Source organism: Panthera tigris, chromosome A1 (genome assembly GCF_018350195.1).
Source record: "Panthera tigris isolate Pti1 chromosome A1, P.tigris_Pti1_mat1.1, whole genome shotgun sequence".
Lineage (NCBI taxonomy): Eukaryota > Metazoa > Chordata > Mammalia > Carnivora > Felidae > Panthera > Panthera tigris.
Window position 1 is genome coordinate 175,483,008 of NC_056660.1, and position 27,646 is coordinate 175,510,653.

Genomic DNA, 27,646 nt, shown 5'->3' on the forward strand with positions numbered 1-27,646 from the left:
GTGGTTTTTTTTTTTCATTTTACTGGTGGACTAGCTGTGGGCTTTTCAGTAGGAGCCTGAGATGGGTACAGAGGAGAAAATGAAAATAGTGTGCTGGGTCTGGACTAGAAAGTGATGCCAGTAAGGATGATCCAAGCTTCTGGATTCCTAGTTGTCAGACTTTTTAAAGAAATACTTCACACATACCAAAGGGTAGAAAGTTGTTTTACCAAGATGGTAACGTTGCTATGGCAACACAAGAGGGGTTTCAGACCTGTCTCTATGGGGCTTAGTGAAAACATTCACCACACTTTCATAATATGTAACTGATTTAGAAATAAATTACGAAGAGCAGGAAACCTATTTAATAGGAAATTTGAATGAAATATTTTCAAAAATCTGAATGAGAATTTCCTTCCATGAATGTAACTTTTGTGTCAAGCTTTAGGCTCACGGCCACCCGCAATCTTTGCTTTAATGACGAATGCTTCAAATTCTTAAGTCACCATTGCTAAGAAATTTTGCTTTCACAGGGTGCCTGGGTGGCTCAGTCCGGCTCTTGATCTCAGCTTGGGTCAGGGTCATGATTTCACAGTTTGTGAGATTGAGCCCCCAGTGGGGCTCTGTACTGACAGGGCAGAGCCTGGTTGGGATTCTCTCTCCCATTCTCTGCCCCTCCCCACTCATAAGCATGCCCACACATGTGCTCTCTCAAAATAAATAAACTTAAAAATAGTATTTAAAAAAACAAAAAACAACAAATTTTGCTTTCATAAGTAGTTAAAAAATACGTTTAGAAAAATTTTTTTGCCATATCTAAAAATTTACAATGGTCAAAACTACGTTTAAAGAACCTCTCTTTTCTTTCACTTGGCAATTATAATGTACGAACTTCTTGGGACTTTGAATCCGGTCACATTTCTTCATATTAAGTGTTTCTGTGGAAGTGGGGGCCTCATGACTAGTCAGAGGTAAAGACAAAGGAGGTGGGAAGGAGGTTGAGTTTCTGCCTTGGGCACTGGGGGCCCCCCAACAAAGGTGGGGAAGTTATGAGATGGTAATCAGGTTGCAACCCAAACAGGAAACACCACTGGGGTTGGTAAAGCTTTTGACACCCAGTTTCTTTATTCTTGGTCAGTGGTCAGATTTAAGCACTCATCCCTGTGGTCAAGTAGGGCTGGTCTTGGGGCAGAAACCTGTCGTAAGCCAAGCGTCAGGCTTAACATCAATAAGGGCCAAATCCCAGACTTTGGGACAATGTTAATCCCAGCTCTGGGTTAAGACCAGTCCACAGTTAACTGAACAACTGGTGGTAAAAGTAAACCACAAGGCCTACGGGGCTTGGGCCTTCGCAGGGAGCAGTCTGGATAAAAACTGTTATTCTTCAGGCCATGCTGATGTGGAGGGCCCGTGTTCAGAAGCCTCTTTGGGAAGGGGGTTGGCCTGCCAGTTCCTTCCCTCTTAATTTCTCCCTCCTCTAATATGCAGGGGCTATATGAGTAAGGATCCTTTCAGTTGCAAGTGACAGAACCCAAAGTAAAATAAGTTAATTTTTGGATGACCTACATAGGGAGACCAGAAATACAGCTGGTTTCAGGCATGGCTAGATCCCAGGGTCTTAAATTATGTCAATAGGATGCTGTCTCTCTGTCCCTCTGACTCTCAGCTCTCTTCTTGAACAGGATCCCCCAAACATAGTAACTCCAGGATCCTTTCCTATGAGCTTAGCAATCCCAGAAATCTTAGCAATCTCCAGAATTCTTTCTGGATAATTCCAGCAAGTGTCTGAGGACTGATGTTTGGTGGCCTGGCTTTGGTTATATGAGACAATCACTTAGCTAATCTGACCCTCACTGTCCAGGTCACATCTCCAACCCTGGCATCAAGGGTTGGGTGAGCTCCACCCTAACCATGTGGACTGAGAGTGAAGAAGGGTAGTTCCCCAAAGAAAAACCGGCAGGGGTGGGGTATTCCCAGATGAAGGGAAATAGATGTGGGAGAGGCAGACATAGCAGATGCCCACCACAGGGCATTTGCTTCTCAACGCTGAGGCTGAGGGAGAGAGACATCCCTTTCCTGCCCAAAGGAAAAGAGTGTGGGTCCTTCCCCCAGACTATTCCCTACTACAACCAAATAACCTCATCTGTGCTTAGCTATACCTACTTCCCCAGTCCCTAAGGAAAGGAGGGAAATACTCCTGGTTACCTGGGGAGCCCCCCCAACCCCCTGCTTAAACTCCGTTCTGTTTCTACAAGTTACATCACTGCAAGAACACTAGAGAAGAAAGCAATGTTATGTGTGTTAAATACACAAAGAAACACATTAACCTTGTGAGGGGACTCTTCTAAGTTAGAAGGATCTGGGTGAATTTTGGTTAGAAGATTGATAAAATTCTGGATCACTAATATTATCTGCTCAAAAGTACCTCTGCTATTTGCTTTTCAGTTTTTGGTTTAGAAAGTGGTTAATAATTTGGTTTCAGTTGCTGCCACATTGCTCGTAGGCCCTGGGATTACACAACCACATTTGTTCCTGAGAGTGGCTGATGGCAAAACCTATACTTGCTGGATAAAGCGTTTGAAGTCAGCACGATGCTGAGGAACATGAGCAGTGCGACTGAAAGATGGAAATAAATATTACCCCTGAAAGCTCACCTTCCTATGTAAATCCATTTTCCAGAAGGAAGATGGTTGCAATCTCTTTTCCAAGCTGGGGGCGAGTCAATGCCCTAGATGGGAGGAAGCTGAAGGCTCCAGGAAATGCTTTTCTACCTGGGAAAGACAAATGTTGAGGTTGCAAACCTTAGAATGGCTTGCCGAACAAGTTCACTGTGCCCAGCTTCCAACCTGCTCGGCACAGGAATCTCCAGAGGTCAAAAACCTACCATTCTGGGGGCGCCTGGGTTATTAGTTAAGTTTCTGACTCTTGGTTTCGGCTCAGGTCATGATCTCACAGTTTGTGAGTTCAAGCCCCAGGTCAGGCTCTGTGCTGACAGCACGGAGCCTGCTTGGAATTCTCTCTCTCCCTCTCTGTCCTTCCCTTGCTTGCTCTCTTTCTCTCTCAAAATAAATAAATAAACTTAAAAAAAAAAAAAAGAAAGAAAGAAAGAAACCTACCATCCAAAAACCTGCAAACAACCTAAATGCCCAAAAATGGAGAGGGGTCAAATCATCAGGTTCATTCACTTACTCAGGAAATATTTATTTACATAATTTTACATATTATTTACATAATATGCCTATTACGTGCTGGGGATTATCTTGGCTAGTAGGGTTTTCAGGTAATTTTATTTTTCTTCTTTAGACTTTGTTGCTTTTTTCCAAATTTTCGCAGATGAACCTGTACCACTTTTTACCATCAGATGAATCACTTCACCATCACAAGATGAATGTTCATCCAACAGGGACAAAATCAACCAAAGGAACCGATGTTGCGAGGGAAGCAGATCTGACAGCACTTTCCAGGTAATAACTGCTGCCTAACAAATCGCCCCAGACACAGCGGCAGAAAACAACAGCATTCGCCCATTGTTATTTCCTCTCGGGGTTCCGGGGATCCGTGGGGTTCAGCCAGGTGTTTCCTCCTTGGGGCCTCTCACACAGGTGCAGTGAGATGGTGGCTGGTGCCGGAGTCATTTCGAAGCCTTCATCACTCACATGCCTGGCATCCGATGCTGGCTGTCAGCAGGGACCTCAGCTGGGCTGGAACACTAGCAAATGGCCTGTTTGGCCTTGGCTTCTTCACAGCATGGTGGCTGGGTTCTAAGGGTGAGTGCCCCCAGAGAGCCAGATGGATGCTATGTTGCCTTATATTGTCACATCTGAGACGTGACACAGCCTCACTGCCACTGCAGTGTACTGTTAGAAGCACATTGTGACAGTCAGTCCATATTCAAGAGGTGAGGACTTACCTCTTGATGAAAAGAATGTCAAGAAATTTGCAAACATCTTTTAAAGTGATTACACAGGGGTTTCCTGAACCAAAGTTCCCAGAACCTCTGCAATGCTCCAATACCACCAGCCATCCTACCCACCACCCCATGAGTCCCTGTCTTTTTCATCTCCTCAGCACCCCTAAGCCCACCTTGAACCCTCATGAAAGAGAAACCAGAGACAGCAGATGTCTCCACGTGTGCACAGACTCCCTCAAAGTGTTCTTAGAGCAGAACCTGAACCCCCTTCCCAAGGTGAACCCTCTCTTTCACTTCCTCCATGACCTTGTGTACCTTCCTCTCCATTCACCCTCATATTCTTGAAATGTGCTGTTTCTTCACCTTAAATAAGCCCAGCCCTCAGAGCCTAGGGTAAGGAGACCATCCAGAAAGTTATTCCAATAAACTAGGCAAAGCCCAATTGTGGCAGTAGGAAAAGGGAGAGACAAAGGAAATTTCACTTTGGTAAAGAATGGTCATGCCCTTGGAGGTGATAATATGGGGGCAAGCGAGGGAGTTTTTAAACATGACTGTGAGGCTTCCGGTGTCTGCGTTCCATGAATCCTTCCCTAGTATCTTTCTTCCTAGATGGGGGAAAGTTCTCTCCGTCTTCTTAAATGCCAGAGCAGTGAGTGGTCACGTGTCCTGCCAAGAAAAGGCTGAGGGGGTGAAGGCTTCCAGAGAAGAGCAGAGACGGGAGGCAGCAGGGGCAGAGTGCTTGGGCTCAGGACTTGTTCAGGACTCAGTCCCAGAGCTGTCCAGGCTCTGACAGCTCACCTTCACATCTGGAGGCACTCCACTGGGGTCCCAGGAAATCCACCCTCACCATTAAAACAATTTTTTGTGTGCAGTAAAATACACATAACATAAAATTTATCATTTTAACTTTTTCAGTATATAATTCAGTGGCATTAAGCACATTCACACCATTGTATGACTATTGCCACCATCCATCTCCAGAACTTTTCCCAAATTGAATCCTCCTAAATTGAAACTCTGTCCCCATTAAACTGTAACTCCCTACTGTCCCTTCTCATTTTTCCCCTACCCCCACCCCACCCCGCCCACAGCCCCACCCTTCTACTTTGTTTCTATGAATTCGGGAAAGGTGCTCCTATAAGTGAGATCATACAATATTTGCCCTCTCATGTCTGGCTTATTTCCCTTAGTATAATGTCTTCAAAGTATGTCATCCGTGTAGCATGTGGCAGAATTTCATTCCTTTTTAAGGCCTAGTAATATTCCATTATATGTATTACCACATTTTGTTTATCCATTCTTCCATCGGTGGGTCACTTGGGTTATTTCCACCTGTATGTTACCGTGAATAATGCTGCTATGAACATGGTTGTTCAAGTCCATTATCCGGTTCGGATAAACAGACCGTGACGCACCCATATAATGGAATCATACCCGACAACAAAAAGGAATGAACTATCGACACATTTGACAACACAAATGAACTTCAAAATGTTATACTGGGGTAAAGAAGCCAATAGCCACATCCCCCACGTAGTATATGTGATATGATCCATTCATGTAACATGATGAAAAGTACAAACTAGTCTACGGTGATCGAAAGCAGATCAGCGGTCATCTGGACAAAGTGCGGGAGCAGTGGGGGGGGCAGTGCCGGCCAACAGGTGACAAAGGGTCACGTGTTCGCTTTGGCAGCACCTGCATTAAAGATTACAAAGGAAAAAAAAAATAATAAAGATTACAAAGGTCACCAGAACGCTTTTGGGGGTCATGGATATTACCTGGATTGTGGTGGTACACACATCAAAATGCAACAAATGGGACAGTTTAATTATGTGCAGTTTATTATAAATTATATCATCATCAATTATTTTTAAAGTAAAAAAAAAAAAAAAACAAACAGGCTATACCAGATGATCCTGTATTTGTTGAAGGTAGAAAAGAAGAAAGAAAAAAAGACATAGAACGCCCTCCCAAATGTTTCCAGCAATTCTCTCTAGATGGGTTTATAAATTCCTGTCTTTGGGAGGGGGAGTTTGCATGGGTTAAATATGTTTTCTAATTTCACTGCAATTAATATGTAATGCTTTCATAAAGGGGAATCCTCTGGCCCAAGTATGCTTCCTCCTACAAAGGAAGTAACCCCAACCTTCATAAAGCCTACTGCACATGCACCACTGTGCTAGCAGAAAGGCAGCTGGAACCACTCCCTCCCATATTTGGCTCTGCTGTTGGTCAAAGAGGGGCTGACTCCCCCCCAATGTTGGGCACGTGACCCGGGCCTCTCCAATCAGGACATCCTGGCCTTCTCACCACAGGGACTAGTGCAGGGTCCCACCAAGGGATATTTAGGAACTCATAGGGGAAAGGCTCTTTCTTTAGGGATCCCAAGCTAAGTGGATGGAAGTCTGAAGCTGCCCATGGAGGAAGGGGGAGACTTGATACCTGGTCAGAATCCACTCAGAAGAAAGCCAAGTGGTGGGAAACAGAGAAGAGACGGAAGGAGACGAGTTCTTAACATTTTTGGTAGAGCACCTGGATCCAGCTGTGCCGAAAGCCACATACCATTACGTGAACCAGTCAATTCTTTCTTTTGCTTATGTGACTGTCCTGTTCCTGAACCCCTAGTGCCGACCTCAGGCTCAGCAGGTATCCTCACAGGGATCTGCGAACCCTGCGCCCTCAAATCCTTCCATCTCTACCCTCTCCTTTACATCATTTTGGTTGCTGGGTGGGATGTGTATTGAGGGGTCTCTGCCCCTACAACTTTGTTGGCCTCTCTTATGCCTACTGTTGGGAGAAGTCCAGAGACTCTTGAGCCCAGCTGTCTGGGTTTGAACCCTAGATTCACCAGTTAGTAGCTGTGTGACCTTGGGTGTGTTTCTGGACCCTTTTGCATCTCAACTGCCTCAGCGGTAGTAACAACCAACTATGGGTAGAATTCCTGGGTTAAAGGAAATAACGCACAGTGCCTGGCACTCAATACATTAACCTCATTTTGGATTTCATTATGATTGCTCCATTGTTGATTTTATTTTAACTACTATTTGCTGCTTCTAAGCTGTCTAAAGGGGTTGTCCCATTGTGCTCCCCAGGGCACACTTACCACCTCTGGGGTGACTATCTAGCTCCAGCTGTGTCTCTAACAGGCTATGGGTTCCGCAAGGCAGGCGGAATCTTATGCTTCTATCCTTAGTGCCCAGCACAGAGTGTAGCTGAAGCACATACCAGTAGGACTCTGGAATGGACTGGGGGTGCAGTGGGTGGAGGTCATTCAGGGAGGCAGCCAGGATCTTGCCCAGTCTAACAACGCACCTCCCCTTGGTCCTCGAATCCACTGGCTTGCGAACCTATTCAGAGGGTGGCAATGGCACAGCCATCTCTTGCACACTAAAAACTCCTTTCTTAGAAACTAGAGCATTTCTGTCAGGAACCCTCTTGTTTTTCACACCAGTCAAGCTGTCAGGATTAAAACTGATTGACCGTTTCCTCATTTTCCAGACCATATTTAACTTGCTACATTATGGATTTTTATCCGGGAGCATTCTTTGCCAGTGAATGAGACTGTGGGGGGAGAAGAGCAAAGATTTAATATTAATAAAAAACAGAACACTTTACATTGAGCTAATTCTTTTTTTTTTTTTTTTTGATGTTTTGGGAAAGACGACCAATTTGCCACAGCCTGCTCTGTCCCACTAAGCTCTCTGCCATTTGAGAAACTCTACTCCATCCTTGGGCCTGATTCCTTGCCTATCCCAGCATCCTCTTCACCTAACCACCATTTACCCAAAATAAAGCCCCAAAGAGAAAGGGGAATGAGGTCATGCCACGAATGCAGTGGCCATTAGAGTGACAGTGTGAGAGGCACCATGTGAGGCACTGTGAGCTCTCGGGGGACTTTTGTCCTTCAATCTCCCAGCACCCCTAAGAGGTCAATGCTCTTGGCTGCCTCTGTGTTCCAGATGAGGAAATGACAAAGGGGCAATCCCTGCCCAGGGGCATATGGCCGGGAGGACTGCAATTAGATTCTGGGCTGGTGCACTGTAGCCCATTGAAAATGCAAGGTGACCAATACCATGGGCCCTTGGGGCTCTGCTGTTGAGGACTGGGGTGGGGGGGGGTTGGTGGGGTAGATAACACCCACCCCTCCTCTCCCCCTCCCACCCGCCTGCAGCCCTTCATTCCTGACAACTGCTGAGACTCCTGGCTGGTATCTCTTAGATTAGCCCCCAGCTATTTTTATGCTGCCCTTGTTTAGGGAAGAAACACAGCTTGGGCAAACCCTCAGGCAGGGCCCCAGGGGAGACCACCATTAGTCAAGGAAGAAAACTGAGCCTATTTTACATTTTACTATCTTTTTTTTAGACTACAGTTTTCCTTAGACAAATATCCAAATTGGGTCACACTGCCAAATTGCCTCCGGCAGAGAGTTTCTGGCCACCTAAATTCGCCAACACAAGATATCTGCCTTCCTTCAGAACAATATATTGACCGTTGAATGAAGTCTCCTCCGTTGGGCGGGTGGGAAGAGGTGTCAAGCAGATGGCCTTGGTGAAGGGAACAGGAAGCCTGGAAGGGGGATGGGAGGTGTGTCCGGGAAGACTGGGAGGCTGGAGAAGAGCCTGGGAGAGAGAGGTCAGGGTCGAGCTCAAGCAGAGGAGTGGAGGAATGGAGACAACAGAGGAACCTGGAGCTCACCTGAGAGTCTGTGGTGGAGAAATAACTTTGGAATTATTGACAGCGATTCTCCTGATGATTATTAAACCGTGGGGGACATGGAGGTCCTTGCCTGTGAGAGAATATATAGAGGGAGGCAAGGGCAGAAGCTCTAAGCAGCACTTAAGGCTGAGTGGGAGACGAAGAAAAAAGAATGAACAGGAGTTCTCAGAGAACAAGAGGAACACCGGAAGTGTGGAGTCACAGAAGCAGGAGGTACTGGTCAACAACTGCTGAGGATGAGAGAAGGTGGAGGCCAACATCCTTCAGATGAACAGTCTGGAGGAGGCCTCAGCAAGGCTTGTTTTTGGGAGAGTGATAGGAGCGGAGGTCAGACTGGAGTGGGAGATGAGGAAATGGAGACTTGTCACAGAAGTTGGGTGGTAAAGGGGAGAGGACAGCAGTGGCTCAGGGGGATGGCAGGCTCTTCCATGTCCTGTCCAGGGGAACACTCTCTCCCTCCACAGGTCCCCAGTGCACAGGCACCACCGTCATTCTGGGTTGTCCTTAAAGGCAGGGGGGCTACATTTATGTGCGGTCCTCAAGTGCCTGGCACACGGCGGGAACCCGATAAATATCAGATGCTTTTTGATGATGATGGCAGCCACAATGATAACGATGAAGATGATGATGAAAAACACAGATCCTTGTATATCGGGAAGTCTCCTTGTTTGGGGATTAAATGATGAACAGACTCCCTAAGAAGTCTAACCAGTACAAGTGCCTCCTCTGTCTCTGGGCATTCCTTCTCAGTCTTGTTTGCGGGTTCCTCTTTTTTCATAGTTGTTACTTCTCTGTCTATACTCAAATCTCTGGGTGGTCTCATCCAACCTCATGGCTTTAAATCCCATCTACGTGCCTCTTCCAAATTACCCAGCTAGCCCTGACTGCTCTCCCAAACCCCATGCACACATAGCTACGTGTGTATCTGACGTCTTGACTAGAGGGTCTAATAGATCATCTCAAGCCCAATGGGTCTAAAACCCAACTCCTGATCTTTTCCTCCTTTTGTTACTTAGGCCAAGAATTTCATAGTTTTGGGACACCTGGCTGGCTGACTTGGTAGAGCACACGACTCTTGATCTCAGGTTTGTGAGTTTGAGCCCCATGCTGGGTACACAGATTTCTTAAAAATAAAAAGAAATTAAAAAAAAAAAGAATTTCATAGTTTTTTGCTTTCGTTCCTTCAAGAAATCTTATCCTGTTGGTTCTATCTTCAAAATATATCCAGAATATGACTAGTTCTCACCGCCTCTCCTGCTCAGCCAGGTACAAGCCACCATCATCTGCCACCTGGACACCTGCGATCGTCCCCCCAGCTGGCCTCCTGGCGCTGCACTTGTCTCGTTCACTTTGTTATCAACACGTAAGTCATATTAAGTCACTCCCCTGCTCCACTGGCTCCTCATGTCCCTCAGAGTACAAGGACAGTCATTCTGATGACCTATAAGGCTTTTCATGATTTTGTCCCCCAGTAGCTCCGATTTCCTGTTACTTTTCTAGGACTCCTCACACCCTGCTCTAGCCATACTAGCTTCCCTGCTATTCTCCAAAACATCAGTCATGTTCCAGTTCTGTACCCAGTTCTGATGTGTGTTTCTTCCCCACACCAACAAGCGATTCTCTGACACCAGCTGGGTATCCTAGAATTCAACTCAATTCTGACACTATCTGCTGGACACAGCATCAGATCCCACAGGTTAAGGGCTCAGTCCCACAAACTTCCCCCCAAATCCCCACTTCAGCTGCCCACCACAAGTCCAGGCTGTCACCTGTGCTTCTGACCAACAGGCTGTAGATGGGAGGTTCCCATGAACACCTATCTCCTCCTCGGGTTTGCTTAATTCACTAGAGAGGTTCCCAGAAATGAAAGAAACATTTTGCTTACTAGATGACCAGTTTATTAAGAAAGGGTAGAACAGCCAGATGGAAGAGACGCATAGGGCAAGGCACGAGGAAAGGATGCAGAGCTTCCATGCCCTAAGTGTGCCACCCTCCCTCAATCTCCACGTGTTCACCAACCCAGATCTCTGAACACAGTCCTCCTGGGTTTTGTGGAGGCTTCATTCGACGGTCATGATTGATTAAATGATGGGCCACTGGTGACTGAACTTAATTTCCAACCCCTCTCCCCTCCTCTGAGGTCCACTGGCAACCAGCCCTGTCTTTAGTGCTTTCCAAAAGTCGCCTCATGCACGTAACAAAAGAAACCTTTATCGCTCTCACTGCAGGAAAGTCCAAGGGTTTTAGGAGCTCTGTGTCCCTGACTGGGGACACCAAATATATATTTCTTACTATCAAATATATATTTCTTACTATCAACCACAGTATCGCAGGTGCTCCCACTGTAGCCCTTTGCTCCAGCCCCAGCTGGTCCCTGTGCCGGAGCCCATCTCCCCCAGCAGTCCGCATGGCTAAGGGGTCTCCCTCCCCAACAAGCCTTTGCTCAGACCTCACCTCCTCAGTGAGGCCAGCTCTGACCACCCTACTTAATACTGCAAACCTATCCCCACACCTACATTCCTGTCTCCATTAGCGGGCTTCCCTCTTTCCTAGACCACTTATTGTCTAACAGAATGAATGGCTTATTTATCATCTGCCTGCCCTCTCTCACATATTGTAAGTTCCACAACAACAGGGAATCTTTGTTTTATTCACTGCCTATACCTAGCACAGTGCCTGGTACAAACTACGTGCTCAGTAAATACTTGAATGGACGACCTCTTGACAGCTGCTCTATACTTTTAATTCTTTGACTGTCACCTAACCAAACTGTAGAACACAAGCTGGCCTTACTTTTCACAGTGAAAATGAAAATCATCTATGAAACATCTTCTAAAAACTATAAACTTTGTACATTTGTATGTTTGTTTGTTTTTAAAGTCTGGTACGTGGAAAAAAAAATCCGCAAGAGCGTTCCCTATGGACTGATGAAGCCATACACACAGCAAGACCACAGAGCAAATGTGAACACTGCCCCCTCATGGTTGAACATGGAGATGGTTGCTCTCCGTCCAGCCAGCCCGCTAGGGGATGACTTTGAATCCAGGTGGCTGAATGGGGTTCCAAGATACAATGCTATTGATGACATTTCAAATTCAACCTAGCAAGTTACAGAAGAATAAAGTCAAAGGGAGATTTTTTAAGGAGTACAGCGCCCACACATTCCCATATTGGAAGGAGGATGTTGACAATTAGTGGGAAGTGGTAAAGAAAAATGTTAAGACAAGAAAATCCTAAATTGATAACATCCATCTGCTGCACTTACAGCTGGAATCTGAGTGGGAATTTCCCATCTGTGCTTTATTCTCAGCTTTAATTTGACTATAAATAAGACACATGCACGCACAATTTGCAGTGAGTGTCTTCTGAGGCCAGAAATCGTTTAAGTATGATATATGTATATATAGAAGTGTGTACGCACACGCACACACGCACACACTTTAACTTAGAACCTACTCATTAAACTAGTCAGTCTGAGGTGTGCAGCCAATCTCTTAAGTACTTGGTCCCATGAAGATTTGGCAGTTCGTAACTGAAGCCAAAGCCTTAACTGTTGACATCCTCTGCTCAAACAGATCTAAACAGAACTTGTGATGCCCAGGCCAGCTTTCACCGAAGCCCCTGTTTGCTGCAGCAAACCTCAGGGTCCAGAGCCCTGGAGGTGGCCCCACTTGGGAAGCCCACTGCTCAGTCAGACAGAAGCTGCACTTGTTACTTCACATTCTTGTTGGAGTCTCATGTTGACTAAACAAATGTCTATGTGGACTATCACCCCCATGTTACAGGTGGGGAAACTGAGGCTTAGTGACATAAGATATCTTGCCCAGAGTCACATGGTCCTTTAGTTAAACAGCCAAGACTCAAAACCAAGGTTCAAAGTCCATGTTCTTCTCACTTTCCCCTCTGTCTCCATGTTACACATCCCAGGGCCTCTGGGGCTATAAATAGTGGGGAGGCTGGGATTTCATGTGTGAGGCCAGCCAGGCCTATAGCACAAGGACACGAACATCTCCCAGCCTGAGCCCTAGGATCCCCCAGGCCTCGAGAGAACTCAGGCCCAGACAGGACTCCGCTTATCACTAGCCTCCCTCTCATCGTTATATTTAGCTCTGCACCTCAAAGAGAAAGACATGCGCCAGCCCCCAAGACGCTGCACACCGAGAGGCCAGGCCCACCACTGTACACAGAAAGAAAAGACTGTTTGCCTCAGCCTTTTCAGATGGGTCAGCCACCTCCGGTGGGGGCTTTCTGTAACTTACTTTTTTAGAGCCTATGAGATCTTGTTCTCCTTGCTCCCTGAGGGAGGAACCACAGCTGCTTTACCAATCTATTTGTAACAGTCGGCAGGATCTGTAATACATTGCATATGACTGCTGCCTAATAATCCTTTGTTGGGAGAACAAATAAATGATCTAAGTTCATGTCCTAGAAATCTGGACACCAAAAGCAGGACACAAATTCCCAGAAGGATACCTTATAATCCAAATGCATTTCATTCTATTAAATATAGTCAAGTTTATTCAAGAAATGGACGTGAGTTTTCCTTATCCTCCTCCCCCCCCCTTTTCTCTTCCTTCTACCAGATCTGGCACTAAGGCCACAGCAGGAGAAGGAGAGACAGGAGGATCAAAGCCTGAAGGCTGGCCTCTGAATGCCCCATGCGACAGCCATAAGCACTGTTGCGACGGCTCGTGGAGTCCCTGTGTCCCTGTAGGTGTCTCAATGACACCTTGCTCTGCTCGCCCTTTGCCAGCCAGCCACCTGCAGGAACCTGGGGAACTCTGTGTCTCCATCCAACCTGCAGAACAACTGGAGCAGACTGTGGAGGCATGGACTGGTTTACCAGAGCTTGGTAGCATGGCCAGATCTTGACACCGGACTTTAAAGGGCAAAAGCTGGTAATTCCCTATCTTACAAAAATGGAAAGAGCCGCTTTTTTATAATATAGAGGACCGTAGCGAGGAAAAGGGCCAGGGCAAGGAAAATGAGAAGTTTGTCCGTCAGCTCTCGGCGATTATATTTTGTGATAAGCTTCCGTCCCAACTGGATGGTCCCTGACATGGACTTAAACTCTTCATTTGCATCCAGGATAGTCCGGGAAGAATTGGCTGAAACAAAAGAGGGAGGAAGCCTGACTCAGAGACTGTAGAGCACCAAAACCAAAGACTTTGCTCTGCTGGCTGGGTTACCACTAAATAACACTGCACTCTATAGCAAGTTCCCTTGAGCCAGAAGCAAAGATGTGAGCAGAGACAATCCAGAGGAGCAAAGAATAAGGATACTACAAGGAAAGCACTTCTCTAGGTCTCATCCAGCTTAGAGCGATGTGACTTTATATACAATGTCACGGGGCCATAACTAGGTGTTCTCCAACATGAACATCACCAGGGAAAAAAGCAGAAGCGAGTTCCTTTCCTGACCACCAACTTCAGTTTTCTGAAGCAGGGAGGTGTTGAGAACCACCAGTCCCAAAACGAACTTGGGTGACTGTGGCCAGGCAATGTACGGTACGGGGGCAGAAGCTGGGAGTCACCAAGACTGTCCAAAGTGCACCCCGCCCGCACCCCTGACAGTCAGATCTGCTCTTTGTGGGATCAGAAGAAGTTGGGCTGGGCCTTGCCACAAGCCCTCACACACACATACCAGTCCTTCAGTCCTGAGACACTGCTGTAGCTTTAAAGATGACGCACCTGTGCTCTGGCCACTGTATGAAATCTAAGGGGAGGTACATGTCCCTGAAGGCTCACTGTATCCAGGAGTCAAATTTACTTCTGAGTATGGGTATCTGGGCCTGACACTTGAGTATACCTGGCAAGGTTCTCCCACAAAGCCTAGCAAGGCATCATCAAAACATCCACAGAATAAAATATGCTGTTAAAGTGAGGTGTGAAAGAGCATATGTGAAAATTTCTACTTATGGAAGAGAGAGGAGTAGAAACAGTATTTAATCTGCTTGTGCTAGACACGCTTGGAAGACCTCAGGAGGATATAAAAGAAAGTGGTAACAGTGGTTGCCCTTGGGGAGTAGACCTGGTGTCTACGAGGCAGCCCAACACAGCAGCCCCTGGACGTATGCAGCACATGAGCATGTGAAATGTGGCTAAACCAAATTGAGACGTCCCTAAGTGTCAAACACACACGATTTCAAAGACTTAGCATGAAAAAAAAAAAAAAAAAAAAAAGAAGGTAAAGTATCAATAATTTTTCATATTAATTGCACACTGAAATGGTAATATTTTATATGTAATGGGTTAAATACATTCAAAGGTTTCTTTTTACCTTTTTAATGTGCCTACTGGAAAATTTAAAGTTCCATATGTGGCTCACATTGTGTTTCTGTTGGACAGTGCTGGCCTAGAGGTTCCTCCTTAATCATGTAATATATGTTACCTTCTCACAAAATTAAAAGTTAATAAGTAAGTAAAAGAAATTACCAGAGGAAACAGAGAAGCATTTATATACAGGCAGATGAGGGGTGAAAATAAACACTCAGATATCAAAAATCCCTCTTGGTCCTCTTTCTCTATGCCTGCTGCCATTCCAAAAACCTAAGTAAGAACTTGTTCAGAAAAAAAGCTAGTAGGCCTTTCTTTTTAAAAATCATAGAGGATTTTAAAGCATCGCCAAAATAGACAGAATAGTATCATGACATGCCCTGTGCCCATCACCCATACCCCAAACTGCTAACTCCCTGGCACTCTTGTCCCCACACTACTACCCCACTCAATTTCAGCAAATTCCATTATATCCCTAATATGCTTTAAACAAAACAAAACAAAACAAAACAAAACAAAACAAAACAAACATAACTGTAGTCCTAACAGGCTTTTAAATCAAGCTGACTTTCTGAGCTACAAGGAAAGGATTGCATTCTTTTGGGGCATCTGGGTGGCTCGGCCGGTTAAGCATCTGACTTCGGTTCAGGTAATGATCTTGCAGTCCGTGAGTTCATGTCCCACACTGGGCTCTGTGCTGACAGCTCAGAGCCCATAGCCTGCCTCAGATTCTGTGTCTCCCTCTCTCTCTGACCCTCCCCAACTCGCTCTCGAGCATGCACTTTCTCTCTCAAAAATAAATACATTAAAAAAAAAAATTAAAACATTGGATTCTTTTTTCTTCAACAGCTTCTCTCCTGGTAGGAGAGAATGGGCCCCAAGAACAGCCCTGAAAACCCCAGAGGCCATCGGCATCTCTGTACCCTTCTCACCATTTAACTACATTATTTGTTCCCGGTATGTGCATGCGCAGTCCGTCACCTGCATCAAAGCAGAAAAGCCCTCAACTAACAAGGCCAGGCGGCCCCCCCTTTGGCATGTTCTCCAAGGCCTCTACCAAGGCTTGAGCCCCACCCCCAGCACACATGTAGAGGAGGTGACCGGCTGGTTCTGAGCCTAAATGCCCAGATACGTTTCAAACAGAGGGACTGACCTTGGGGACAAGCTGCTTGCTTTCCTTGTGCTTTTCTGACTGTTGTGTGCACTGAATAGTGCACTGAAAAAAAAAATGTGGCTCAAAATGACAGATACTGTTTAGGGGCGATAATGGTATCGTGTTCTGGTTTTGTTTGTTTTCTGTTTCACGAGTCTCTTATCTTTCAGAGAGACACACTGAGATATTTATAGATGATGTCTGTGATTTGCTTCAAAATAATCCAGATGAGGGCACGGAAGGGCGGAGCCGAAACAAGACTGGCCATGAGCAGACAGCTGCTGAAGCTGGGGGAACGGGTCCGTTGGACCTCTGCACCATGCTCTCTACTGTCTCCGTGAAATCTGCCAAAAGTGTTTCAAAGTGTAAACTCTCTTCTTCTGTTTTCCTATATGGAGGACCCTGAAGAGGGCCAATTCTCTTCTGCATTACAAGAGAGGCACTATGGGAAAGCTGCTGGGAGAGAACCAGATGCTCCAGCAGCTTCTTCTATGGCCTTTGACTGTATCTTTTAAAAGCACTTCACAGTGAAAATAACACTGGGGGGTATAATTGTAAGCCGAGGACCTAGCAGCCTCGTCGGCAGCCGATACACTAAACATCTCCCTAGGCAGTGATTCCCAAGCCTGCCTGGCCACACGGGTCCACAGAATGCCAGATAAAAAAATACAAGACTCCCAGGCCCCTTCCCTGGCCCTGCTGGGACCCAGTCTCCAGAAGAGGGCCTGGAGATCTCTGCCTTTCACATGAGACCCTGGAAGTGCTTCTGCTGGGGAAACATTTTGACAGTGGTGTGCAGATCTTCTAGTACAACCATGAAACCCAAAAAGAGAAGTAAGAGCAACACCTCCCACTCTGGGCAAGACCACACTGTCGAAGAAGTGAGAAGCCACCCATGTCAGCCAGCTTCGGGACTAGGGTGGGGGGCAGAGGTGGAAGAGCCTGGTGGCAGGTGCCAAGGCAAAGGCTTTGGAGCTGGTGTCTCTGGGAGAAGCTTCTAACTCCAGGTCTGGCTTTACCTAGCGTCTGCATGGCTTCCTCGCTCTGCTGAACCTGCTGGGACATCATCCTGCTGATCCCCATGAGGCTCTCCGTAATGGAACTGGACGTCTGGGCCAGGCTCTCTTTGGTGGTTTTCCTAAAAATCCAGAGTGGGAGGAGGAATGTCAACAAAAGCCTGACTGCGAGAAAACCCCATTTTCAAATGAGATCCCATTTTTTTATTTATCAAGATACCATATATACTTAAATATCAATGATCGCAGTCAATGCCACCAAGGATGTGCTGAAGACTGCTACCCTTCTGTGAGAGCAATTCGGCAACAGGTATCAGGACCCTTAGAAATGTTCGTGCCTTTTGCCCAATAATCTCATCCCTGGGAATCTCCCCAAAGGAAATATCCAAAATGTGGACAAAGCCTTATGTCCTAAGACGTGCCCTTGTGTATTATTTATAATACTGACAAACTAGAAATGTAAACACATGCAAACAGGGGATTAGTTAATACAAGAGAATACTACGGACTCTCAAAACTTCGTTTAAAGAGTTTTCTAAAACAACAAGCAAGTCTTTGTGTTATACGATGTGAAGAAGAGCAAGATACTAAATTTTATATACAGTACGATTTTTGACTTTTTAAAAAAAATAATGGGAGGAGACAATACATCACAACATTTGTAACACGATTACAGCTTATTCTCATTTTATAATTCATATTTTTCTTTATCAATTTACTACAAGTAAGCATATATTTCTTTCATACTTTAAAAAATACTACTTATATAATAAAATTAAATACAAGTTTTACATTGAAAACAAGAAGGGGCTGCCTACAGTGGGTTTTGCACCTTGTCAATTCCATTATCAGGGCCCAGAAAGACAAAAAGAAAGATACCTTTGCCTTAAGAGGTCTCCTCCCTGGAGAAGTTCTGCTTTCTCTAGATTGTCGATAGCAATTTTGCAGGTGAGATTAGCCTTCCTCCATGAGGTCTGATTGCTGGAATCAGAAGGGTCTCGCATGAGTTTCTGTCAGTCAGATCAAGTCACGGCAAGTGAGTGATGGGGAAGGCCTGGCCCACAGAGCCCATCTCCACCTCCCGACATTTCTCCCTCTTGGCTGCCCCAGCAGCTGCCCCAGCTAAGGCTCCAACACCTCTGGTTTGGACCCTGGAGGCTGCCTGCAAGATGTCCCCCTACTGCCCTGCTGCCCATAGCTGTCCCTTTCCTTCCAGGGCAGCCAGAGGGAAGAGTTTGGCCATGGCACTTCTGTGTTTACAGCCAGCAAGGGTTTCAGAGTTCAAATCCACCTTGGACATACAAGGCCCTGTTCTGTCAAGTCACATCTGTAACACTTCAAGGCTCCGTCTTGTGTACTGGTTAGTTCCATTCCTTGAGAACCATGTCTCACTCATCTTTGGATCACCAGTAATTAGAACAACAGTTTCTGGCCCATTAGCCAATTAATATGTGTTATAAGAAGTAGAAAAATCATAGAAAGACCGTTTTCCCCAGTATTTCTTTTCCAAGCTTTGTTTAAACTCCAGTTAACATACAGTGTAATATTAGCTTCAGGTGAACAATACAGTGATTCAGCACTTAGGGTTTGCTCGGTATTTCTTTAAGACGTGCTGTCTTTTACACACCCAGACCGATCATGAACAATACAAACACAATGTATTAGCAGAGCCCAGTTTGTCACGATTTATTTACATTCTTTACCTGATCTCCCTTGTGAGAGACAACTCAAATTTGGTGAACAGCTCCCTGGGGTTAGCAGTGTAACCTTTGTTGATGGACTATAAAAATGTTAATTGGGCCCCTCAGAGAATCAAACTCAAGCACTGGAACTCTTAGGCAGCTGGATCACATCAGTTTTGCTAAGCCCTGAGATATTTACAAAGTCAAGCACAGGGCACATGAACTGAGAGGGTGTTTTTCTAATAGCACCTCTGTGCTTAAAACATTAAAACAAGTTCTCTGTCACCTGAACAGCACCTGCTATGCCATTTCACACCTGGTATTTAAAAAGAATCAATTACATTTTCAAACTGTGGGCAAGGGAGCTCTGTTCGACCCTGTGACACAGAGATGAGTGAGCCATAGTGGCCACCCTCAAGAGGCTCACATTTCTTGGGGAGAAAGACAAGCAAACAAAGGATTTGTTGACCGGTGTGATAAGCACAGTAACGCGGGCAAGCACAACTGCTGTCTCAACACGGCTTGCCAAAGTATTCATTTACTGCCTGCTCTCCCTACCTGTACCTCCACATCGTGGATGGCCATTCTCAGAGCCGTGCTGAGCCTGTTTCACCTCGTGTAATTTACTATACTTTATACAAGGGTCCTCTTTACTCACTGTTTACAACCTGGGTATCCTTGGTGGCCAAGGGAAGCAAATGCCATCGTGACACAGTGATACTACTGAGCCAAGCACTTTAACACCGGTCACCACGCACACATCCCTCCCTGCTTACACCAGTCTCTACCATGCCCACATCTTTGTCAGACAGTCTTCTCCTGATTGCTGGGTATTATAAACATAGCTGCTCTCAGCAAGGATAATGCTGGATAATTATCCAAATCAGAAGCAAAACCACAGACAAATACAGATCTGGCAGAGTTAAAGCAATTAACAAGGAGGAAGAGAACACCTAGGAGGGCGATGACCAGCAAAGGCTTCAAGAGAATGACCTGGCTACCAGAGGACTGGGACAGATGATGGAGCCCTCCGATATTTTTGCAACAATAATCCTCTGTATGATATGGTACCAAGGTCAAATGTGAAGGGACAGGTACGGTTTCATGCCATCAGACAATTTTGTTGGACAGTCCCCCAACTCAATACCAAGAGAGAGCACATACCTCAGTAATATAATTAAAGGTTAGCACATGAGTTATAACGATCATCTCCAAGTTATTTAACATAACATCACTTTAGTTACATCTTTTTGGTTTCATTTTTTAAGATAAGGTCCCATTTAAAACTTTCTAAATTTTGTTTCATCTTAAGTAGGTTCATTTTCAGTGGGCTTTTTCTGGTATCAATTATCCTTAAAGAAAAAGGACCTTGTATTACATGAGCAACCATTTTTTGGGTTTGTGTTAAAAACATAAAATATAGTATATGGTTAAACACGCTTTTGTAAACTATACACAATTCGACCTACCAATAGCCCCTACCTGCCCCTGCTTTGAGAATTACTCATCTAGAGAGGACAGTCTGTGTATAAATGACACATTTAAATCACGAAGCCAGGTTTATTAGGCAAAGCTCTGCACAAGCCTCCCACAGAGCAAGTGACCCAGCACAGGCCCCACCTACCTGAGCATCTGCTTCTTGTGATTCTCTACTTCCTGGAGCAGAACTTGCTTCTCTGACTCTTTGTCTTGCTCTTTAGCTGACTGCTCAAGCTCCTTTGGGGAAAATAGCTCTATGTTAAAATGATTTTAAAAGCCAATATAAAAACCAAAGAGCACTTCTCTTTCTAGGGAGGTTATATGATAGCACTTAAAAACGCTCCTAAAAGAGAACACTCAGGAATGCCAGGTGACATATAACAAACATCCTTCTAAATATAGAGCTGAGTTTGCAAGAAAGTAAGGACAATCCCCAGGGCCCCAAGGTGAGAAGGAAACTAAGAGCCAGAGATGTCAGACTGAGTGAGGCACAACTGCCCTGGGATAGGACATTTACTCCTGTCGTCCGGGCCATGACTGGAATCAAAAGGGGGGAAAAATTACTAAATAGGAGCCCCTTGGTCCCACTTTGAGATACATGCAAACATCAAACTGCTATATGTGTCTAAATGTTCATTCTCCATCTCTGTACCTATTTCATAATATACTGGTAGCAAACAGTTTGAAGGTTTTAAAGCCCATATATGGACAGCCAAACAAAGCGTTGAGCTATCTGAGGCAGGGAGCCACAAATCCAGGACCTACAAAGGGATATCCCTCCAGTGAAAAGGTGAACTAGGAAAACGTCTGTCAACCAGCACGAGAGACAGCATGGAAGCTTGTCCCTTTTTCTGCCCTGGGCTCTGGCTAGGATACAAAATATCTCCTGAGAATTTAAAAGCATGGAGCCACACTCAAGCTGATCTGGAGTAACAATTCCTCCTCTCTGAATGGTTTGGGAATCTTCACCGAGGAGAAATGAACATACAAAGTGCTTCCAGACTTACGACCCCAGGAGACATAGCAAAAACAAATCCAAAAACCTCTGAAAAGACCTGCCTTCAGTCCAGGTTGTACAAAAGTCCCACAGATAAGGTCGGCTGAAGAGGACTGCTCACAACCCAGAATCACCAAACACCAGGAGACAAACGGTCCACCTCAGTGAGGGGCAGTGGACACAACAACTGGCAGTCTGAGACCCCCCAAGAACTTCACATGATGGAAGTAGCAGACAGACTCTAATGAAAGATGTCATTATACCTCAAGAATCAAGCCATGTTCTTTGTTTACAGATTAAAACAAGTTCCAGTTCCAATCAAGCTACTGATGCTAAAAACATCAACATTTTAGTGCATTTATATACGCATTTATTTATATACTCATTTATGTGTTAATTTGCACATGCTGGTCAGGAACACGTGTCTGTATCCACCATTTCACTAGCTCAGAGATAACTTCCAGTTAATGGTCCCAGATATTGCTGAGTCAGAGAAAAAAAAGAATGTAAAGAATGCAAGTTTTGCGAATGTAGCCAGTAAATTATTCGCTTAATTATTTACTTAAAATCTAGATTCCCAGGCACCTGGGTGGCTCAGTTGGTTAAGTGTCCAACTTCACCTCAGGTCATGATCTCACAGTTCATGAGTTCAAGCCCCATGTCGGGCTCTGTGCTGACAACTCAGAGCGTGGAGGCTGCTTCTGATTCTGTCTCTCTCTCTCTCTCTCTCTCTCTCTCTGCCTCTCCCCTGCTCACACTCTGTCTCTCTTCCTCAAAAATAAACAAACATTATTTTTTTTAAATAAATAAACATTAAAAAAAAAAATCTAGATTCCCTACCAGAATGTGAACTCCAGGAAAGCAGGATTTTATCTAGTGTTCATTATATATATTCCTTGTGCCTGGCACATTATTAGGCACCAAATCACTGAATGGAAGAATGGATGCATGGGAAGAAGGGAGGGAGGAAGGAAAGAAGGAAGAAATGTATAGTTTCCTCATAAAAGGGAGTTCTGTCATAGAGACCCAAATAGTTGTGGAAGAAAAGAAAGGGGTAAAATAGTTCTCAAATTCCAGTCTGAGAACCACATACACAAAGACATTCACACAGGTATTTACACATAGTCAGTCGATGCCCAGCTGAGGCATATGTTGAGGATATGAGGCCAGTTCCCCAGTACTACACAATCTTGTTGCAAATACACAAAGTAGTCATTCATAAAGAGCTAAAAACATCAAATAGGAATCTTGTATGTATTTCCTGGTATAAATGTTCAGGAAATGCAGATAAAACTGGGATGGGGTTATTCATTCACTGACCATGTGCTTATTAAGTCCTTACTAGGTGCCAGGATATTCTGGTGCTCGAGGAGGTGATTATGGGAGAGAGGGACATAATAAATATGTAAATGTATCAGTGAAGTAATTTCAATTAGTGAAGGAAATAAGCACTGAGCACTCATATACTTAAACAGAAGGAACATGAAAATACTTAGGGTGGTGGGTGTGGCTGCAGAGTTGAAATCATGAGAGTCGAAGAAAGGTCTTTCAGGGAATGCATTAGCTTTAAAAAGCAAAACAAACGAAAAACCAAAAAGCAGAGAAGTAGTCCAAATAAAATGCCCTTTGATACAGAACTGGCTAGAAAACTAGGACTATAAAAAAAGAACGAGGGGCGCCTGGGTGGCTCAGTCGGTTAAGCGACCGACTTCGGCTCAGGTCACGATCTCGCGGTCCGTGAGTTCGAGCCCTGCGTCGGGCTCTGTACTGACAGCTCAGAGCCTGGAGCCTGTTTCAGATTCTGTGTCTCCCTCTCTCTGACCCTCCCCTGTTCATGCTCTGTCTCTCTCTGTCTCAAAAATAAAAACGTTTAAAAAAAAAATTAAAAAAAAAAAAAAAAAAAAAAAGAACGAGGGAGCACTCTAATACTGATATGGAAAGATTTCCAAAAGATATTAAGTTTTAAAAAGCGGTGTTTTAGTATGCTACCTTTTATAGGAGAAACTGGAAATAAGAAAATATATTTGGCTTTTTTTAGTATTTGAGTAGATACACCATGAAAAGATACCTAAATAACAAATGTGGTTACCTGTGTGGAGGAGAGGAACAGAGAATAATAACACTCATACATGGGACTTTTCACTGAGTGTCCATATTCACCCATGGGCATACATACATCGAATGTATACACATACATGAGAAAGTAACAGCCTTTCAAAAATAAAAATTCAATTATAAATCAGTGCTACAGACGGAGGCAAAAAAAGATCAGCTAGGTTCAGTGACCTTGCTAAAATTCTAAAGTGAACTCTTATGGCAGAAAGTACTTATTTTCAAAACTGCCCTTGAAAATCCCTTAGGAAAGCAATACACAGGGCCCAGACATACTATTTCTCAGGTCCAAATGGCCAGTTTTGCTACCAGCTTTGAAACAGACTATCCTCTGTTAAGCAACAAGAGTTGTTGGCTGGCCTGTGGGGCCAGGTCACAGGAAAAGCGCAGATCTCTAAACTCCAGCACCACAGAGTGAGACCAAGGGCCCCAGGACCCACCCAGCGACGGGCAGGCCCATGTACTCATCTTATTCTCTCTAGGGCACAGCAGCACAAACAGGCTATGCAAACAGGTCCTTCTCGCTCCACTGGTTTTGAGATTGCACATATGCCATAGTTGGATTCAGGAGTGTTATATGTGCATATGATGTGATTGGAGACCTCAGAAACAGGGAGGAAGAGGCGGGGCAAAGAGCAGCAGGAAACAAACAAACAAACAAAAAAAACACCGCAAGAGACAGTAGCAACACATTCAAAAGTTCTTCACTTTTACCTTGAGAGCAAGTTAGTACAGTTACCCTCACTGTCTAAATGTCTACTGAAGAAACCGGACAGCGCTCAGGCGGCTCCCGGATGGAGCCCCCTCATTGTGACGCATTCTCCACATCTTACTTCTGCAGCTACTCACCTGTATTCTGTGCCGCAGTTGCTGAAACTTCTCTTTCACTTTAGTATTCAGTTCAGTAAGTGCACTTAATGGTCCTGAACAATCCCGAATATCCTAGGAGACATTGAAAAGGTGAGAGGGACTTTCTCAAGGCAATGAAGTGAAATGATACCATCTGTACAGTGAGAAGACTGGCTCAGACCACAACTAAGGCTGGCCTACTGACTGTTAATTCATCCTGATCTTTGCTGTTTACCTCAGCAACACAAGCAAAAACATTATCATTTACATTTCTCTCCTATTTCTGTAATTCTGAGCAGGTAATACAAAAGTATAAAAAGAAACACAGCTGTCCTAACTTATTAGTTCCTGATTTCAACAAAACATCACAGGATCCGTATAAAAGGCTTAAAGCAGCTTGTATGTCCAACAAGAACGGACATCCAAAAGTGACACTGTAACTTTAGAACTTTCCAACTTGAAAATCAGGATCAACTCCTGGCATCATAGGACAAGATTAACTTCACCCTGATTTTACAAACCATCTATTATATATAAATCACGGTGTTTACAGACATGTTCGAGGGGAAACCTAGAATTGGTTTCTGGGCATCCAAAAGCCCTGGGGTCAGGTTTTAGAGCAGGTCCTGGAGCCAGAGTATGCAGATGCAAATTCTGGCTGGAGCAATTTCTTAGCTGTGTAACAAAAAGTCACTGAGTTCTCCGTGCCTCAGTTTCCTCACCACATTACCTACCACATAAACCATGTATGTATGTAAAGCACTTTGCAGGGGAGCTGGAACACAGTAAGAGTGCAGTACATCTACGTATAATCAATCTTTCTCATTTTAAATCATGAGAACCCAAACACAGACAGTACAAGAGGGGCTTACCCAATTTAGATTATGTGAAAATGTTTTATTTGTATGAATCCTACGCTTATTTTTCCAGAGTCAGCCCAGAAGTACTGCAGTGTGTATGGAGAAGAAGTGAAGTTGAAGAAGTTTAAATGTTTGCATCAAGTTTCCTCACTTGTTCTCTGACTTATTAAACCCCACTTCTTGCACCATGATAAAGCACTAATTTGGTTTATCCTGCATCTGGTTTCCATGGGGAGTCCGACTTTCCTTCAGTTTTTGTCACAGTTACTTGCAAACTCTGAGTCTACATCTAATGTTTAAAAGCATCTGTTGGAAATGGAAATGACTTGCCTGAAACCAAGGTTTAAAACTCTTGGTTTCTTTTTGCTAAGTTCAAGGGATCATTTCTACATTCCTAACTCTTGCCTGTGCCAATTGGTTCATCGCTCTGCTGCCTTCTACCTTAAATAGCTTAAGGCAAAACACCTCAATTACCCCATCGGTTAAAGAAAGTTGTAGAGACTCCCTAAGCCCCTTCTCTAGGCTGACTTTCCTCGTCCGGGTCGCAGTTTTGCCCCAGGCCTTGGCATTTTACCTGATTTCCTCATTTACAGAGTCACAACTACGGCCTAGGTTACGTTCATTTCACCTGGTGCCTCCCGTGTCAGGCGGCCTTTGGTGTCACCGGGCACCAGACCCAGAGGAGCAGGTCAGGAGTGGGCGGGGCCAATGGCTCTCAGGACGCCACCAACTGGTGGGGAGGGCGGTGTCAGAAGGCGGGGCCACCCAAGGTGACAGGTATGTTGTGTGGCGGTCCGGGTCGAGAAGTGTGAGTGGGAGGGACGAGTGGGGGTCACAAAGGGTAAGCTTGGTCAGGATGGGGGAGCATGAGAGTGTCCAGAAGAGGGCAAGACAACCGCAACTGGATAGAGGATCAAGGCCAATGGTCGAGGAGATGGACCAAAGGGGGAGGGAGGGAGCAGCCGGCCCTGGGACGGGGCCAACGACCTCGGAGACTTGACCAAGCGGGGAAAGCTTGGGAGTGAGACCGCCGAGCTTACAGGAGGCCAGAGGAGCCTGGGTTTAGGGCTGCTGGGGCCCGACAGGGGTCCCGGGAATTAGTACCTGGATAAGCGCCTTCACCTCCAGGTCAAATTTGACAATCTCTTGGTTACAGATACGGACGTGGACATCCTGGGGAGCCGCCATGTTGAGGACGCCGACTACGGGCGGCGGCGGTGCCCAAATTTAACCGCGTTTCAGCATCGCCTTCCTTCCGCTCCAGGTCTTGCAGCAGCGCCCCCTAGAGACCGGCTTGAGGCGAGCGAGCGTGGCGGCGATGAGTCCTGGGGAGTATCCCTGAAAACGCGGAGGGAATCGGCTCTCCCCTTGGTGTGGTCCTAAGAAAAGGAAGAAGAGAAGGAGTATCAAGGGCGTTTTAACACTGACCTCTCCACATCTTCTATCTAAGAGCCATTCTAATTACTACATATTTTTTGCATAAAGGTGGGGGCGGGGGGAGAAGACTGGAAGGAAAGTATCACTTGGGATTCTCTAGAGGGTGGAATTAACAATTTTTTATATTTCTTTAAACTTTCTTGTATTTTTCATATGTTCTACGGTGAATATAAATTGTGGAATAAATGCAAAAATGATAAATGTTATTAATACTTTTAATGTGTGGGATTCAAGGCAGTTCTCTTAGAGCACCTCCTGTTGGTCCAAGGGTTCTAAAATCACAACTGATCAAGCCACTTCCCAGCTTACACCTCTTCTGAGGCTCCTGGCAGTTCCCTTTTGTGTACAGTTGGATTTATTAAATCTACCTCGCTGGAGTAGTTTTGATGGAAATAATTAAGAGCAGACTCTCAGAAAATGGTGGCTCTTTTTATTATTAAATTGTCCAAGTTTCTTAGCTGGTCTTCAAGGCCATCAGCCACCGCATCTCATCCCACTCCTGGATTCCTCAGGCTCTTTTTAGATCTGTAGCTTTGGAATGTGCTGTTCCCTCTTCTCAGAATGCGTTTCCCCTTTTGCTCCCACCCTGCTTACTTTTGTTCACAGCAGCAAGCATGAATTAGGAAGACCTGAATGCCTAGTTTAATCCTCTCAACCACACTTGAAATAGTTATACCCCAGTTTTACAGATTGGCAGATGGACTAAGAGTAGGTCAAAAGTGAAACAAAACTGAACATCCTGCCCCAAGGCTACCCAACTTGAGAGTGGCAGAGCCTTAACTGAGAGCCACATCTTCCCTCAAAAACCAACACATGGCTTGCCCATCTGTGTTACTCCAGTGCTCCACGCACCTTCCCTTAAGGGAAGCTTGGGAGTCAACCCTGCTTGAATCCTGCGGGACAACCCACTTCACATCTCTGTGCCTCAGAATCCTGAGGCTAACTGGTGATAATCACAGGGATGGCTGGAGCATTAAATGAGGTAATACACGAAAAGCACCAAGCAACGTGTAGTAAATGCAGCATATGTTTAAAAACTCAACGTGCATTAGCTGCTATTACATTGCTGACATTTTTGGAGTACTTCCTATGTGCCAGGCACTTTGTACAAAGTTCTTAATGTGTTTCATCTAACAATTCTCACAACAACCCTACGAGGTAGAATTGTCTGCATTTTA

At 45.1% G+C, this 27,646-nt stretch overlaps 1 protein-coding gene across 3 annotated transcripts; it reads right to left on the reverse strand.

Annotated features, from left to right (window-relative positions):
- Positions 1-5,183: 5,183 nt before the first annotated feature.
- Positions 5,184-26,566, reverse strand: BNIP1 (BCL2 interacting protein 1). 3 transcript variants are annotated; one of them, XM_042992174.1, is made up of 6 exons: positions 26,136-26,566; positions 24,172-24,264; positions 20,359-20,450; positions 17,932-18,033; positions 17,056-17,174; positions 5,184-8,678 (listed from the first exon to the last, which is right to left on the reverse strand). In XM_042992174.1, the coding sequence occupies exons 1-6, from the start codon at positions 26,217-26,219 to the stop codon at positions 8,584-8,586; spliced, it is 585 nt and encodes a 194-aa protein (XP_042848108.1). In that variant the 5' UTR covers positions 26,220-26,566; the 3' UTR covers positions 5,184-8,583. The 3 variants fall into 3 exon arrangements, with proteins under 3 accessions (XP_042848108.1, XP_007082854.1, XP_042848100.1); XM_007082792.3 differs by lacking the exon at positions 5,184-8,678 and adding an exon at positions 10,484-13,716 and having other exon boundaries at positions 26,136-26,563; XM_042992166.1 differs by lacking the exon at positions 5,184-8,678 and adding an exon at positions 15,665-16,380.
- Positions 26,567-27,646: the final 1,080 nt, after the last annotated feature.